General features: G+C 41.5%; 1 protein-coding gene and 1 pseudogene across 1 annotated transcript; one reads left to right on the forward strand and one right to left on the reverse strand.

Moving 5' to 3' along the window:
- The first annotated feature begins 867 nt into the window (after window positions 1–867).
- On the forward strand, window positions 868–3687 carry LOC112555049. The gene is made up of 4 exons (XM_025223195.1): window positions 868–1052; window positions 1496–1603; window positions 2556–2663; window positions 2962–3687. The coding sequence occupies exons 1-4, from the start codon at window positions 969–971 to the stop codon at window positions 3214–3216; spliced, it is 555 nt and encodes a 184-aa protein (XP_025078980.1). The 5' UTR covers window positions 868–968; the 3' UTR covers window positions 3217–3687.
- A 1147-nt stretch (window positions 3688–4834) lies between these two features.
- On the reverse strand, window positions 4835–15636 carry LOC112555607 (annotated as a pseudogene).
- Window positions 15637–16019: the final 383 nt, after the last annotated feature.

Raw genomic sequence — 16019 nt, forward strand, 5'->3', positions numbered from 1 at the left:
AAGGCTGTGAATACTGGGACTTTGAAGATGAGGCAGACAGAAAAAGTAATGTGTAGGCAACAGTCCTGTGTGGACTAGCAACTGAATTTCGCTCACGCAAGGGAACCGAGAAAGTTTGCCAGAGCTGTTAATATCCTCAAATAACTCAGCTACCAATCAGACCTCACGGACTGACGACAATGACGACGACCACGATGAGGATGATTCAAAGGCTGATGACAGCCATTCTTTTGTAAGGTAGAACAAGAAGCAAATAAATTTATTTTTAAGAAATAAAACAGCATGCCAAGCATGAACTTCAGATTTGTCTCCTTTTCTCTCCCCACCTCTACGTGGTCGTGAAAAATAGGCATATTATCGTCGTGACAACAGCCAAAGATATTAAGTGGGTGGACCTGATTGAAACGGCTTTTCTCATTATGAAGTACCCGCAAGAGCTAATCCATCCAGGCTACACGTTTTATTAACTACCCCTCTAAGGTCTGACAAACAACCATCGACCTCCGCTGGTAATGAAATTCACTTTAATCAAGGTGGGACTAGCCCAAAGTTGTCAGTCCTTTGGCCTCAAGATATGTCACTTGAACACACCTTGGGTGATGTTGTAGTCAAAATGTTGGTTCTTATGCGAGGATTCACTTGGCAATAATTCAGATTGTAATCATCTACATAAAGACATAAACAAGCTATCATTCCAAGAAAACAATTTAAAAATAAAAAGGGATTAGAATTACTTGGCTGTAACTATGAAACAACTCAGCAGACACCGTGAACAAACCGATAGGAACAGTCCTCGTGACACAACTCGCCAGCATCCGGTTAGTGAACATGAAGGGGACAGACAACGTATATAAAGGAGGAGAGGGAGGACCAAGATCTTCACAACGCACCCTGACGTCTGCACTGGTCTCCTGAACCACTCACAGACGGTGAAACCTGCTGTAAGCTGCCCATCATTGTCACCATCAATGACACTAACGATGACATCGACGTTCTCTCTTCTGGCTCTGGTCGTTCTCTTAGGATGTGCACATTCGCTGCCTGCTGAAAACGTAAGAGAATTTTTGTTGTTGCTGTTGTTGGTGCTGCTGTTGTTGTTGATACATTGCTTTAGGAGAAGCTGCTATCATCTTTGTCAGCAGTCTTCGGTTAATTCAAAAACTTTGCAGAAGACAGATTCAATAATTACCTTACCTTAGTGGTGAGAAGCGTTTAAACTACATCTTTCATTATGTTCAAAGCCTCATTTCTTTTATTTTGCACACTTGCACCTGTCTGCTTGTATTCATTTTAGATAATTTTATTTAACATTTTCTATTTGTTTTTCTTTCTCGATATAGAAAATATAGCCGAGTACGAGATGACCCCAGTGTTTCTATAATCGTGAATCGCATTTTTTTTTTCGTAATGAGAAAGAGTACCTCAGTTACTTATTATGCATTAAATTTGCCACACATCAATCGAATTGTCAGTATTTCCACCTGTATTTCCTCAGAGAGAATCTGTGATAGAGATTGCACAAGCACCAAACGCACCTGATGACCTCTTCATCTCAACCCTGAGAAACGTCGAGCGCAATGCCATCTACCACGACTGGAAAAATGTGAGTAAACAACATTTCTCGTTTACTAAAACTTTAGTGATATTTTTATTGTTTACAGTATAAACAGAGGAGCCAGCGATTTTAAATCAGAAAAGGAAAATATATTTTAATTGTAAAAGCAAGGTACGCAACAAAACTACCTGTACTGTTGGAATACCCGCGATTATTTTGCCAAGTATTAGCAGAACTGAAAGCATTTTTGTAAAAAAAATAACCCCACATTTTTGTTTAATTTAAATGTTAGAAATATTGGTAGAAAAGGTCATCATTCTGCATATGTCAACACAAGTTATACACGTGTTTTGACTCGATTAACATATATAAGTTATAATGAAGACCAATTGTCCTTGCACAATATGTAAATGGAAAATGTACTTTGTGATAATTTAAATACTCTGAATTATTTTTTCTCCTAATAATCTATACATAATTATGCCGTTTTTAGCCTGACAATTAAACAATCTTTATTGAAACAATGAAACATTATCTATAAACCTCGGAATGTCCAGTTTACAAATTTGTGAAAACGATGTACCTTGATTATTCCACTATTGCTATATTCACGCTCCACCTGTCACCTGACGTTGATCAGTTCACCTCCGACAGAATGAAGAACAGCTTGATAAGCATCATGCCTCACATCACAAAATATTCTTGCTTCTAGCTTGCATAAAACGCACGAGATAAATATCGCAAATAAGGAGGAGAAACTGATATTAAAATGCTTACAATGGAGTTTATCCCAAAACAAAACCTTTTAGCACTCAGAGGGAATTAAAGACATGATTGGCACATATCCCTCTCCTCGCGTCTGTTTAAACTTTGCCCTTAAGGGGGAAAGGGTGCCAGATACGAACAAGTTATCTCTTTTACATTAACAAGATAAGTAAGGGTTGTCATGGTAGTTTGTGGTGTATGTGGTGTATGTTCAAACCTGGTCTTGCTTCAACAGAAACTGAGTGTGCTGAAGGACGTCTACCAAGAGGCCTGCTTCATCGTTGACCTGGACACCGACTTCTACCTGAGTGGCCAGGAGAGAGCTCAGATCATGAGCACTTTCGTACGTATGCCACTAAGGGTAGCAGGGGGCAACTACTTTCTTTCTATGTACATAGTTTGTCTCCCTCTTTGGTCTGTAGTCTCTTATTCTCTGTATAGTGGGGATTGGGTATCCAGGGTTCGAATCTCGTTTCAGGCACGCTGTTGTGACATTTGTTTACAGAGTTGGCTGCTTTGCTGTGATGTAGTCTTAGTTGTTGGCTCGGCGTAAAACCCTGCCACCCCCGTAGTCCCTTTTATGTTCCTCAATGTAACTTTAAAGGTGCATGATTGTAAAAGACAATCCTGTTTGTCTACAGTTTCCTGATTCTGACATGGTCAGCTTCCCGTCCAGAGTGGGCCCCTTCGTGGAAGCTTTGTGTCAGGGAGCAAAGGTTTTCTGGCCCAGACTGAACCCTCCTGCCCTCCAGCCTCGACCAGCTATCAACTCGCCCTCCACCATCAATGGGGTCAACGTGCCCCTCCGGTCAGCGTGTACAGAGCCCAGCAAGCGGTTGCCCCTCCCCCGGTCAACATCTACAGACAACAACAGCAGGCCAAGTCCCCCGTGGTAGCCCCACCCCCAATCAACGTCTACCTGGCCAATCAGGCCGCTCAGCAGAAGGTCGTCAACACTCCTCCACCCCTTCTATCTACCTGGCCCAGAATGCTCTGCCTTAGATGATCTGATGATCTTCCTCACCTGCAGGACCGCGTTGATGTAACCTTGTCGATTGAAAGAGAGACCACGTTTAGGCTCTGTTACTTACAAATTACTGAATTACTATACTACAACCCTCTGAGTCACATATAATAAATTAATCATAAAACTACGAATGACATAATGTGTGAGTGAATTAATGGTTGAAATGATTTGAAAGGGAGACAAACGCAAACTGCGTGGTCATACCTGTGTCAATTTTCCTCTAAAACTTATATTAGTTCATAACCGAAAGTACTATACTTTGTCAATGAGAAGATAAGACACTCAATAAAAGTAGGTTTCATGCTTGGTATTGACAATAAACACAGCTTATTATAATTTCCATGTCTTGTCCTGTTTTATAAGCTTTATGATTTCAAGTGTGACTGCAGAGGCGAGAGTTTACATGTTTATCTTTACTAATTATATTACTGCAACATTTGCACATCGGACAGACTTGCAAGCATCTGCATCAATCCCGCCTGACTAACAAAATTAGTAAAAATACTATTTCTCGATGCCTTTCTTACCGAATGGTGACACACCATACAAATAAAAGACACATTTCAACTTTCTTGTTCCTGCTTCGAACAGAAGAAACACAAATATCGAGAAAATAATTAAGATTTTTTTTCTCTGCTCGAAAACCGGGGACGTCCCGCCGGTGGTTTCCAGAGGTCTTCTCCTGATAAATTGGACACAATGTTCAGAAAAATGAGTGTCAGGGACCTGTGCTCGTAATAAATAACTAAACTTCGACCATAGCTAGGTGGGTAATAGAATGTAGGTGTTTTCATGCCACGATATCCTCGAAATTGTCTTTATTGCTTCATTCGCAAGGTGAGGAAATCTTATTATCGTTGTGATATGTGAGGACATTATTGAAGGTTCTGTCCATGTTATGCAATGTCGACAAGATCTGACCGTACTACCCCTTACATTACTTTAAGTCCCAAGTCGTAGGCTTATCAGTTAATTGATATTGGAATTTCACTTCAATAAGTACAGGACAATCCTTCATTTTTCAGTTCTACAGGCGTGCTTCAGGAACTGTTGGCACCTGAGTTTACCTGAACAATATTCGGAAATGCCGTTTCTGCCGATAATCAGAATGCAATGTGTTCCAGGTCTGTCTTCAAGATATTTTTTTCTAAGTAACGGATAATTCCCTACCATAAGCCATGGCATGTACAATGTAAGGGAGGTGAGACTCCCACCCGAGACCGGTACCCATAAGTAGTCATGCTTTACTAATCGCTTTAAAAAGTGAACCTTTTTCCCTTTATCTTTTATGTGGACAAACATGTTTTTAATTGTGAAAGATTCCATGTAAATGTAGTTTTGGGTGAGCATGCTCAGAAATAGGGAGACTTTCTAAGACAAAAATTGTGAATTGACTATTATTGTGCGCGAGTGTTAACTACATGTTGTGGTTACACTATACATTATCTGGTTTAACCCCGCATCCAACAACTATACCGACAAGAGACTATCGAAAAGCGATTTATTTAATTAATAAACGTACATTTAATAGTTCATTAGAATATATTATGCATAATATGTCAATCAAATTATGTCTATAAATATTCAGTCATAATGTGAGGAAAAATAGCAAAAGATGCCAATGGATTCGGAAGTTATTCACCGAATTAGCACCTGCAATAACTAAGTCTCAACTACCTTTAGTCAAGATGTATCTAAGCAAAGCACAAAACTGAAGGCTGTACAGCAATTATCAAATAATTCACCACTGTCGCAACAATCCCAATCTCTTGTTCTCTCTCTCCCTTTGTGTGTTCGTGAGCAGTACAGGTTAGCAGCTGTGACCAAAAACCCTCCAAAACCACACTCAGAAAACACCATAAAGCTTATGCAACCAAGTATTCTAGCTTAGCAATAAATGACAATTCTTGGATAAATGTAACAAGTATGTGTGAAACAGTAGTAAAGCAGCATCGCACTGACAGATAGAATTTAAGAATTTCTTTTCTGTTTTTGCAGCACCGGGATGTTATAAACTGATGTAGTAGAAATAACTATTTTGAAAGTGTTTTACAAAGAGTAATGGCTATAAATATTAACCTAATGATCATAACCTTGTATTATTTTTCAATTTTCCATCAGCAATCACAAGACAAATCTTGACAATTATTACAAAAATGTCACCTGACGTCTAAAATCAATTAAAAATAAGATTATTTCTAAAACCACATGAAAAAAGACCCAAAGACTCCTTCTCAAATCATGTAAAAAAAAAAAGAGTCAAGAAATAAAAACGAAAACGATAAGCTTTGGGATGAAAAATATGTACCCATGGAATATTGATAATACTGGACTGGAAGTGACCGCATGAAATGGTTTTGGAAATGTTCACACATTGGACAGAATGTCATTGACAAGTATTTTCTGATTGAATAAAGCAATGGAAACAGTAAACTTTACTAAATAAGCTCGAAGCAACAAATATATCCCATCTTAAAGGAAAAAAAATGATTCACACAAATCTTTCAAACATTCACGTGGTCGTATGGTTACTAAAGCCCGTGGATGCTCGCAAAGATGATGTTTGTCCTGAGTTGAGAAAACTACACAAGCGCCGGGGTTTCTTTGTCTAGGGTTGTTAAACTATCTTTTTTGTGTTGTCAGGATGTTTGTCTAGGCTTGATAAAGCTTCTCTCTGCGTAAAGAGGGCGTTTGTTTGGGCTTGATAATCCCCTTTGCGCAAAATATGGCATTTGTGTGAACTTGCGTTCCTTGTTGAGTTCCCATGCTGATTTGGGTACCACCAGTCTTGCTGGTTAAACAGGTTTGTACATTTATTTGAAACGCGGTTGGAAGTAGTGATAATTTCCTACTACGAAAGGGTGAAGAGGAAGTGACTCGGGGGCATAGAGAAGAGAATGGAAAAAAAATTTAAGACAGTGAACCACGTGATCAGCTTTCATACGGATGTGTTACACACTGAAATGAAGACTGTCACCAGAAGATTGACAACCACATTTGGACCACCATGCAAACAGTTCATGCTATTCTGAACATCAAGCAGCTTGTACCAATCGCTCGTCATTTCAGCCACTGAACCCTGAACCCACACCACACTTAGTCAATGAAGCGCAAAGACACCTGTGGTATCCAAGGGTTCTTGTCCCGAAAATGCTGGATAACAACAATGGTAAGAAAGCACATCTTTACACAACTGTATTAAATACAATACATTTAATAACCTTCCCACGCAAGGATTATTTGGTCGGGTTTCATCTGCCAGTCTGCCAACAAAGGGAAGCAGCCCATCACATGCAAAGGGAGGTAAAGTCTTGTCTCATCTATCAAGATTTGCACGAGGGTACACACACCAGACACTCCCGTAAAATACAAACCTCAGCTAAAACAATATGCACTGACGATTTAAAATTGAACTTCCAAAGTTAAAAAAAAGCTAAGAATGTGGTAGTTTAGGCTGCATAAGCGCAGGTCACGTGGGTAAAGTCAGTTCACAGCTACACCTCGTCTCGAAAGTCCCCCTCAATCGGCTGCTGGTCATCTCGGCCACGTGGTAACCGTTGAGGTACCTGTGGAACAATACAACAATCTTAACTGCTGAAGACGGTAAATGCTGCCTTTCTCTAATGAGACGAATAAACATGAAAGTATCATGATTATGATCATGATCATTACTACACAGTATACACGATTTAAATGTTTGCACAAACAAAAAGAAAAGCAAAGAACAAAATTAAAAAGAAGAAAAAAAAACCTCACCGCTGTTCCACGTCGCTTAGCGATAAAGATTCCGCGACGAGGACGAAGGCACTGACGCAGATGCCGATGAAGATGAGCAGGAAGCCGATGCTGAACCGTCGTAATGTGACCGTCCGAAGGCAAAGAAGTCCGGAGTGCCGCCGAAGCTGTCGAAGAAGGGCAGACCGTGGAAGACATACTCTGCTTGGTCTTTGGACAGACAGCCTTCGCTCATCCACTTCTGCTGCGACCTACAGGTGAGAGACAAGCGCCAGGTAACGTCGGCTGAGCGGTGGACAACAATATTGTAAAGTCAATAAAACAAATAATACTCCTAGACGATAGCCACCCACACTTTTATTATCAAACATTAACATGAACGACTGACAACCATTACAAGCAGACGAAAAGCTGAGAGATGAGACAATGCGAGGTGAGAAAAGACGAGATTTAGTACAGTGCTTCTTTCCCCACCCTACCCCTACTCACCAAACGATTAATTGTTATAAGAAATGATGATGATGATGATGAAGAGGAGGAGGAGTAAGGGAGGAGGAAAAAGAATGGGAGGGGCAAGAAGGAGGGAAGAGAAAAGGCCAAAGGAAGATGAGAAAAGATCTGCTTGGAAGACATGTTTCAAGGGAGGAAATCCAAGCTGGAGGCTCCCCCAGCTCCCTGACATACTCGTAGATGAAGTCTTCCTCGTGAAGCTCCAAAATTGCATGGTTGAGTTTAGTGCACACATCGGTCTGTGAGCGGCAAGCGAAGCCGAAGGCATGCTCGTTGAGGGCTCGCCAATGGCCATCAGAGAACATGGCGGCTTGCTGCGCTAAGTGCTCCGCCATCGGACCTGCAAATCATCTAAACATTTAAACGCCAAAACGATCCTCTATCACTAAAAACCACATTTCATTAAGGAAGAAAAGGAAAGACAGTGGATCTCTCGCTGAAAGACAGGCTCACCGACTGTGGGGAGGTACTACCCACCTTCCATGATGAAAGCGTATTTGCCATCGCCCTCGATCACACGTTTGACCCCCTCGTTGATACTCGCGGTAGCAACTTTATTAAGGTTGGCATTAATGGTGCCCCAGAGTCTTTTCTGCAATGGTCTGTTGGACTTCTGCAGGTACCGCATAGTGGATCCATTCTTCACGATTCCATATGCTACCTGTTTAAGATAACAATTTATTTATCCCAGAGGGCAATTCAGATTTAAATGGGTATTAGTAAAAGTTGGGTTTATTGTGAACGGCAGTGGGGCATTGAAAAAAATTACACACACAAACACATACAATGGACGCTGTTCCAGCAGATCAGCACTTGAAAAAAAAAAAAAATAAAACCGTGAAAAAGAATGGGAAAGGGAGGGACAGCAGACGTACCTCGTTCTGCTTGGACAGCTCATCAAAGGTGGCAAAGGGCAGAGTCTTGACGCTGGGCTTCATGGCCAGAAAAATAGCAGCGAGGCTGGCCGTGTAGGCGGCGATGACCAGCATGGTGAACATCCACCAGAAAGCCGCCAACACTCGCCCTGACATGGACCGTGGAGCCGCCGTGTAGCCTGCACACAACGATGTTCAAGTCAGCAGCGCAACAAGTCACGTGACAGCCGTGCGATAAGTGGTAAGGCCAGCAAACAGCAAGGCCAGTCAGCTACATGCATAAATAGTCTACCAGTTTTTCCAGTTTAAAATTTATGAAATGATACTTGAGATAAACTTTCTTCGTAAGCACATCTCAACAAAATCGAATCAGGAATTATATTAGTTTCATAGAAAAATTTAACTAACAAAATCTGAAAACCAACGACAATATTCAGTAAAAATTCTGCATACCTTCATCCACATATAAAAGTGTGATAGGAGTGGAAAACTGTATGAAAGGATTAAAATTAACGAAATTCTTAAAACTTCTGAAGCTGCTTAGATTGTGTACAGGAAAAGAAGAGTGTGATGCGCTCGTGTTAGTGATGGTGTCCAAGGCCCTCACAGTCGGCACCAAACCAACCTTGGAACTGAGAGAGCTGAAGACATAAAGGAAGCTGTTGACCAGGGTCAGGCCCTCGTAAGTGGCGGCCTTGCCCACAAAGGCGTGGTCCTCGTACGGGCTGAAGCGGCCGATGACGTAGAAGAGGACGGAGACGGCGATAAACATCAAGAGGACCATGATCCACAGCCCCACCGTGAACGGCGTCAACATGAGTGCAAACGGCTCCCCCTCCGTCCATGAGCTGGGAATCTGGAGACAGTAGTGTGTTTCTTCGTTATTTGTTTATTATTTACAGACTTGAACAATAAAAAAGACAGACATGTAAATATGATTATCAAATTCATCTCAAAATGAATTTCATTCTAAGGACAAATAAACAAGCAGGTCTGATATGGCTGACATGGGGAATCTCCAGAAAGCTGCGCTTACAATAACCGTTAGGGTGATGTCCTAAAAATAATTTTTTTGAAAACAATAAAAATGTTTGAAACCATATTTCTGTCTGCGGAAGTTAGGCCACAAACATTGTGAGTTGAGCTCCCATATAACCGTCATAATAACCATCGGCTGCTTTCTGAATCAGAACTTAATTGACTTATCGAAGATTGCATGCAATGGGAGGCTGCAGACCGCATGCTGAGGACCTTCACCGTCTTCTCAACACGAGTAGCTATGTTGCCTGGACACGCAATGGTGTGCTTGAGACCAGCTTCCACGATTATTACCATCAGACCCGTTCTTATCCCCCGCTGTTTACCTTATACAGAATTCGAAGCCCAGCGTATAAGACAGGATGTGTGAAGTCTATGGTTTTTTCTCTCCCAGATGTTATCGTCAAAGGTGCAACGGCCAGGTCAGTCTCCTAAAGCCAGAAAAATAACAAAGGTTGATAAATAAAAGCTTCAGTGACAGGCAATACTAGGCGCATCCATGCATAACTGCACACTCACACTCACCATTTATCAAGGTGAATTTTTTATAGGTACTAGTTCACATCATACGACCTCAGCCGACCAAGTGAGAAAAGTGTGTGCGTGCCTGCGTGCGCGCGGAGTGGGGATATAGAATTTTGGGATATTTACGAAAACGGAGTATCTGGTTGCTGGTTCAAATCTCGTCTCCGGCACATATTTTTGTTTTGTTTGTTATGTAGCTATCCTCCTCCCTCCCTGACACACACACACACAAGAACTGCTAGACATCCATCTGTCCAGACGTAGACCACTGACTTACATTTCTGGCCAGCGACCCAATGAGACCTGTCCAGTTTCCATCATCTTGTTGATAGCCGTAGAGGTCTTCATTGCCGGTGATCGTGAAGGTCATGCCCACCCGTTGGCAGAGTTCATTTAGTACGTCTATAAATACTCCTTCGTAGTGGTTGACTGTGTTGGGCGATCGTTGTACATAAGGAGGGTCCTATTGGACAAATAAACATTCGCATACAAACACACGCACACAAACCATGCAATATTATAGTCGTCAGTTGTATGAATGCATCTACATCTTGTATCCATTTAATGTTTAGAAAAATCACAGCAAGGGTTACAGTAATAAACAATAGTATACTCAGCACGATCTCACTACAATGACCACTATTTTGTGAGCATCTCACCAGAAGGACGCCCACCCTCAGGTGGGTGATGCTCTCAATGGTCTTGCTGGGGTCAGGACAAGTATTATTCCCCTGCAAGTACAAAACAGATAATTGTCCAGTTAATCAATCAGATGGGTGTAAAAAAAATAAAAGAAAGTTTGTGAGAGAAGTGAGAGTGTGTGAGTGCATGCCAATAACAGTGAGATAGAGAGAGTGTGTGTGCTGTGGAAAAAATACTGTTAACTGTGACCGACTGATGAACACGATTTACACCGGCCTAAATAACATTAATTTAAATGAAACTAATTCAAAGAACACAACAACGCCCGTTGTGACAAACGAACTCATGAGTAACTCGTTCCAAATTTCTCGCTCTCCTTTCTACATTCATCCTAACCTCATTCCCAGGCACTCAGTAATTTGTTAGCACCTCTAGGGCACTTAAAACAGAGTCATATACCAAGTGTTTACGACAGAGCCAACACTGACACACCTTCTCTTTATAATACCCGGGGTAGACTTTCAGTCGAACAAGTCCCATCATAAAACTCTCTTGTAATATAATTTCGTCGTCACTGGATCCCATTTTGTCTTCAGAAATACATTTTTGCTACAATCTTGATAAGAAGTTATGGTGAATTTTGATGAATGAAAGTCGACAAAATTTTTTAACAGTTGTTACTTTGTGTGTTAAATATATTATTTATGACTTACAACATTCTAAAGCAATATTCATGGACAAAACGTATTTTTTAGTCTAAAACACGTGAAGAGTCAAATATGATATATATATAAAATGAACTCCGTTTTAATGTTAAACCAACTGAAATATGAAATAAAAGCTCAAATTAGGTGACTCATTAAGATAGCATTATACTCTCGTCAGTTACTTTATGAAAATAAAGTGTGCGACTTCATAATTTTTGGGTTGAACTGATTCTACCCATGGACATGTATAGGTGGACTGCTGCCTGTCTGCCAAGACCAACGCTTAGGCTCTTGCGAAGTTCTCCGCTGTTAGTCTCGGCGAGCCTAAACAAAGAATGTGACTAAACCGGAAGCTTTGTAGTAGCCTGCCTCGTTTTAGTAGTTAAATGGAAAAAAAATCCTCTGCCAGCAGTCCAGTTGTACAAGTTCGTGATTCTACCGAAAGACCACACGAAGACCGCAGCCAACTTCGAGTTTGTGTTAATAAACATCGCCTACTCGGCGAGCATACTTTTGTGACGTCACGAGTACCACGAGCCTAAGCTAACTCCAAACCAATGGGAAAAACTGTCTTATTCAAAGGCTTCACGAAAGAAAGAGTTAAAAAAATTATACTTGAAATTTAGCTTATTTTAATGAGTCGAAAAGAATTTGAAAATAGCTCTGCACTCGGCGTAAAGCCTTGAAGGCTCTAATGGGGCAACAACTTCTGGGGGCAAGAACAATAGGAGTTATGTCCCTAACGCCGGGAATTTAAAAAGTCCTCTCGTGGGCTTGTTAAGCTGGGATCAAGCCATTTTGCCCAGTCTTAACAGTCTCTAAGCAACATTATCTTTCGTCCGAGGCAAGGCATGTTTATGACTCCTCATACGGGTGGAAAAAAAAATGACACGCGAGCCTTATCAGAAAATTTGTATTGTCCTCATCCATCCTCGCCCCCGCCCTTACTCCCAACTCCCTTCTCCCGAACTCTTTCTCCCGGCCAGTTGACAACAGTAGCACCACTCATGGAAACGTCATCTCGCGAGAATTAATGTGATATATTAGGGTGTCCTGCCTGCCCCCAACTCCGTCCCACGCAATGGCAAGAAGAAGAAACAAGGTAACTGCCTTCTGCGTCGCCAGGTGCGAGAATCAGAAAGAGGGCGATCGATGTTGCGCACCTGTATGGGTGAGTCACTCACGCCTGATGTACCCGGGTACACAAACCTACACAGGACTTGTGACAGGATGGGTCAGCAGATCATTGAGAGCGAACTGCTACAAAATGGCTGCTATTAATTTTTGTTCTTTCTCTTCCTTATAGTAGTAGAAAAAAAAAATCAGCACCATCATCATCACCTTCTACGTCGTGGTCGACATCATCATCATTATGATGTGGATGCACCCCTCACAGACAAGACACACATTGAGTAAATAAATCAGCTTTATATTTCCCTCTCTCTCTCACACCAGCGCATACACATGCACACAAGAATAGAAAAGAAAAAGCTATAATTAGTGTGCATACTTCCTGGGAAATATTTTATGCACACAATGTCTATAGTTTATGGAAACGATTTATGTATGGGAATTTTGTAAAACAACACAGGTCTCAGGAAGAATATTGTATAAAAAAGAAAAGGAAAAAGTGAACGATTAGGTGCAGACGGACACAGATCTCACATTTCAGCAGACTATTAAATGTCTGTCCGGGGTCAGGTCCATCACAACAGGCACAGGAAAACCCAGGATGCCAAACCCCTTCACAACAGGCCCAGAACTTTAGACACAGAACCCAGTGTTCTGATACACTTTGTTACTCGTGCAATGGTCTTCTCTTTTTATAGTCAACCATCTGGTTTACGTTTTTAAAGACTGTAGATAACAAACGCTTTTTCAAGCTCTTCTTCTTCTCCTCCGTGGACATCAGCTCCAAAACATTTATTAGCACTTAAGACTACAGTGCGCAAAATTGCTTCCAATCACTGGGTAAAGCTCAGTGGAAGACACTATATCCCCATACCAATCAGAGAGTTCGGACCAAATGTTAATCAGACGTATCTGAGTACAACTGTGACGTCACGATTTTGACCTCTGTGTGCATGATGTTTTTCTGGAAAACGATTTCACTCATACAGATTTGGGGAGATAGTATTTTACACAGTATGTAACAAACAGTATGAAATTTTTCCAAATTATAAAGAAGACAATTCCGGCGCACTAGTCCTGTAAGTCGGTCATGCCGAGAGACAGAGACGGCAGACGTAATCAGACAAATGTCAGAGTTTCACGTCTGCAAGTACAGCGAGACTGAGGCTGGCTGCGGACCAATTACCCAGCAACATGAGCTCGGAGAGTCACATCCCCAGCTTTCCCATTACACACTGCACTTTGTTGTGAGCGTGGAACCTGGTGGGGATTACAAAACGTAATGGGGATATCACGTACAGAGCGCATGTCCGCAGGGATGTGGGACTGCGGTATCATGGAGTACACAACCAGCATCCCCCCCACAACACACACCCACCCACACATCCACTGGTGAAGGGCTACAACAAAGCACTTGTGACTGCCACGTGTGTAGGGAGGACGAACTAAAGTATATTTGTGTCAAGGTCTGAGGGAGGAACAACTATATTGTGGAGTGATGTCTACAGAGGGATCCACTGCAAATTAACCGCCGTTCCGTTAGAAATCCCATGACCTTCAGGCAATCTTGGGATGGACCTGGAGACCATTAGGGACATGGAATCCTGTGTTTGAACCATCTCCCACGCAGGTCGTCATCTTTATTACAAACTCGTGTGTTCAGTACTTGCTTAAACTTGTACTACTCGTAAACAGAAGAATATTCACTTAACAAATACATGTTTTATCTGTATACAGTGCACGTGCTGTGACAAGGAATGAAGTCGGTGGGGAAACAAATGGAGAGAAATGGGGAAACCCAACGACTAGGTCACAGACAGTTGCATAAACAGAAAAAGAACAGCGCTCCTAACGAGATCTGAATCCAGGACAGTTATTCTCAGTCTGCTGGTGATAAGCATCAACCTTTGACCCACCGGGCGCGCTGGGAGGGAGAGAGGGCAGAGGAAGTGGGGAGTGAAGAAGGGAAGAGTAACTTTCTTTAGGGTCAGAACAGCCATACAAGACTCCATATCAACATTTAAACATATTATTCAATCTATGTATATTACCAACAGGCGTATTTTAGATATATACATTATGTACATGTTTCTTGTGTACGTATTCGTCATATACTTCATTTAGACACAGACATGACACACATACTACGAACATGATTGACACACGAGTGAAGATTTTAATTATAAGCCCACAGCCTCATCGTCAAGTGTTGTGACAAGATGATGTTTGAGATACAACCGGAACCAAACGTTGACATTCAAATACTTGAAAATAAGAGGCCGCACTTGAGGTTTCATTACTCCACCGCTGTGAATAGCCGTCCCACATTTCTTCTTTATTCATGTAATAAATTATTTCAATAAAGTTTGAATGTCAGGTCTTGGGTGTGGAGGTTAGTTAACACATTGATAAAGAACAACCTCGTTTATCAGTTTGTCTAAAAGATTATCATTGTGTCAAGCTTGCCTGCTTAACGAGATTAAGGATTAATGGATAGAGCAATTATTTCTTATTCCATAATAAACAAGGTTATTGCAAAAATAAGCAAACATCAACATTTTAACTGTCTTTAAAATAGTATACGCTGATTACAATTAAATAGTTTAATTGAGGCGAATTAGAATTCTTACAAGCGTCTTGTTTAAATATGGAGGTCAAAGTGCGAGACCAATCCATACAGCACACCTGTCTACAAATCACAAGATCAGTCAGAAAGTGTGTCACATGCGTGTCTGGACTGAGACGTGTGTTCACCTTGACCCTTACCTGGCAGTCGGCGACAGGCGATGACAGAATGCAAAGTGACAGACACAGAACCGCACGCGCTGAAATCTTCATCTTCGTCCTTTGCCCTATGGAAACTTTTCCCACTGCTGCTATTCACACACACCCCGTGAGGCCGCACAGTGTCGGGTGGAGACAACACTGGAGACAAAAGACACGTTGAAGTAAGTTGTCAACTGCCAGCTGACACTTGCTGTGCCGTGACTCGCTCGAGCAGCGGGACCGCGTTGTTAAAAAAAAAATCTGCGTGTGTTCAGCGAGCAAGCGGTGACCCGCAAACTGCCGCGGAGTGTGCGCCGACCGGATATGCCCCCAAACGTCCCGGCCATTGATACAAACTACGCGCAGATCAGCAGCTTCTCACATACACGGTCGGTCTGCTTTAAAAAAAAAAAAATTAAAAAAACAAAAAACAAAAAATAAAATCAGAATTTATTACTCGTAGTACGTGGTTTTTTTTTCCGAATATTATTTGGCTTTTGGGAGTATAGACAAACTGAATGAAGCAACGCGACAAGCACACATCGTAGACATTTTGTTTTAGATTTGAATAATTATCGTTACTTTGAAATGCTTCTTACTATTTCCTACTTAATATTATTACTAGGACTTAAGCCACCAAAGTTAGTAAAAATTCTTAAGTGCTTAGGACTCAAAGAAAACTAATATAACAAATGAATAAAATTGCAAGAACCCCGTACGTTTAGATTATAGCCAATGCAGTT

The sequence above is a fragment of the Pomacea canaliculata genome, linkage group LG14 (assembly GCF_003073045.1).
Source record: "Pomacea canaliculata isolate SZHN2017 linkage group LG14, ASM307304v1, whole genome shotgun sequence".
In the NCBI taxonomy this organism is placed as follows: Eukaryota; Metazoa; Mollusca; class Gastropoda; order Architaenioglossa; family Ampullariidae; genus Pomacea; species Pomacea canaliculata.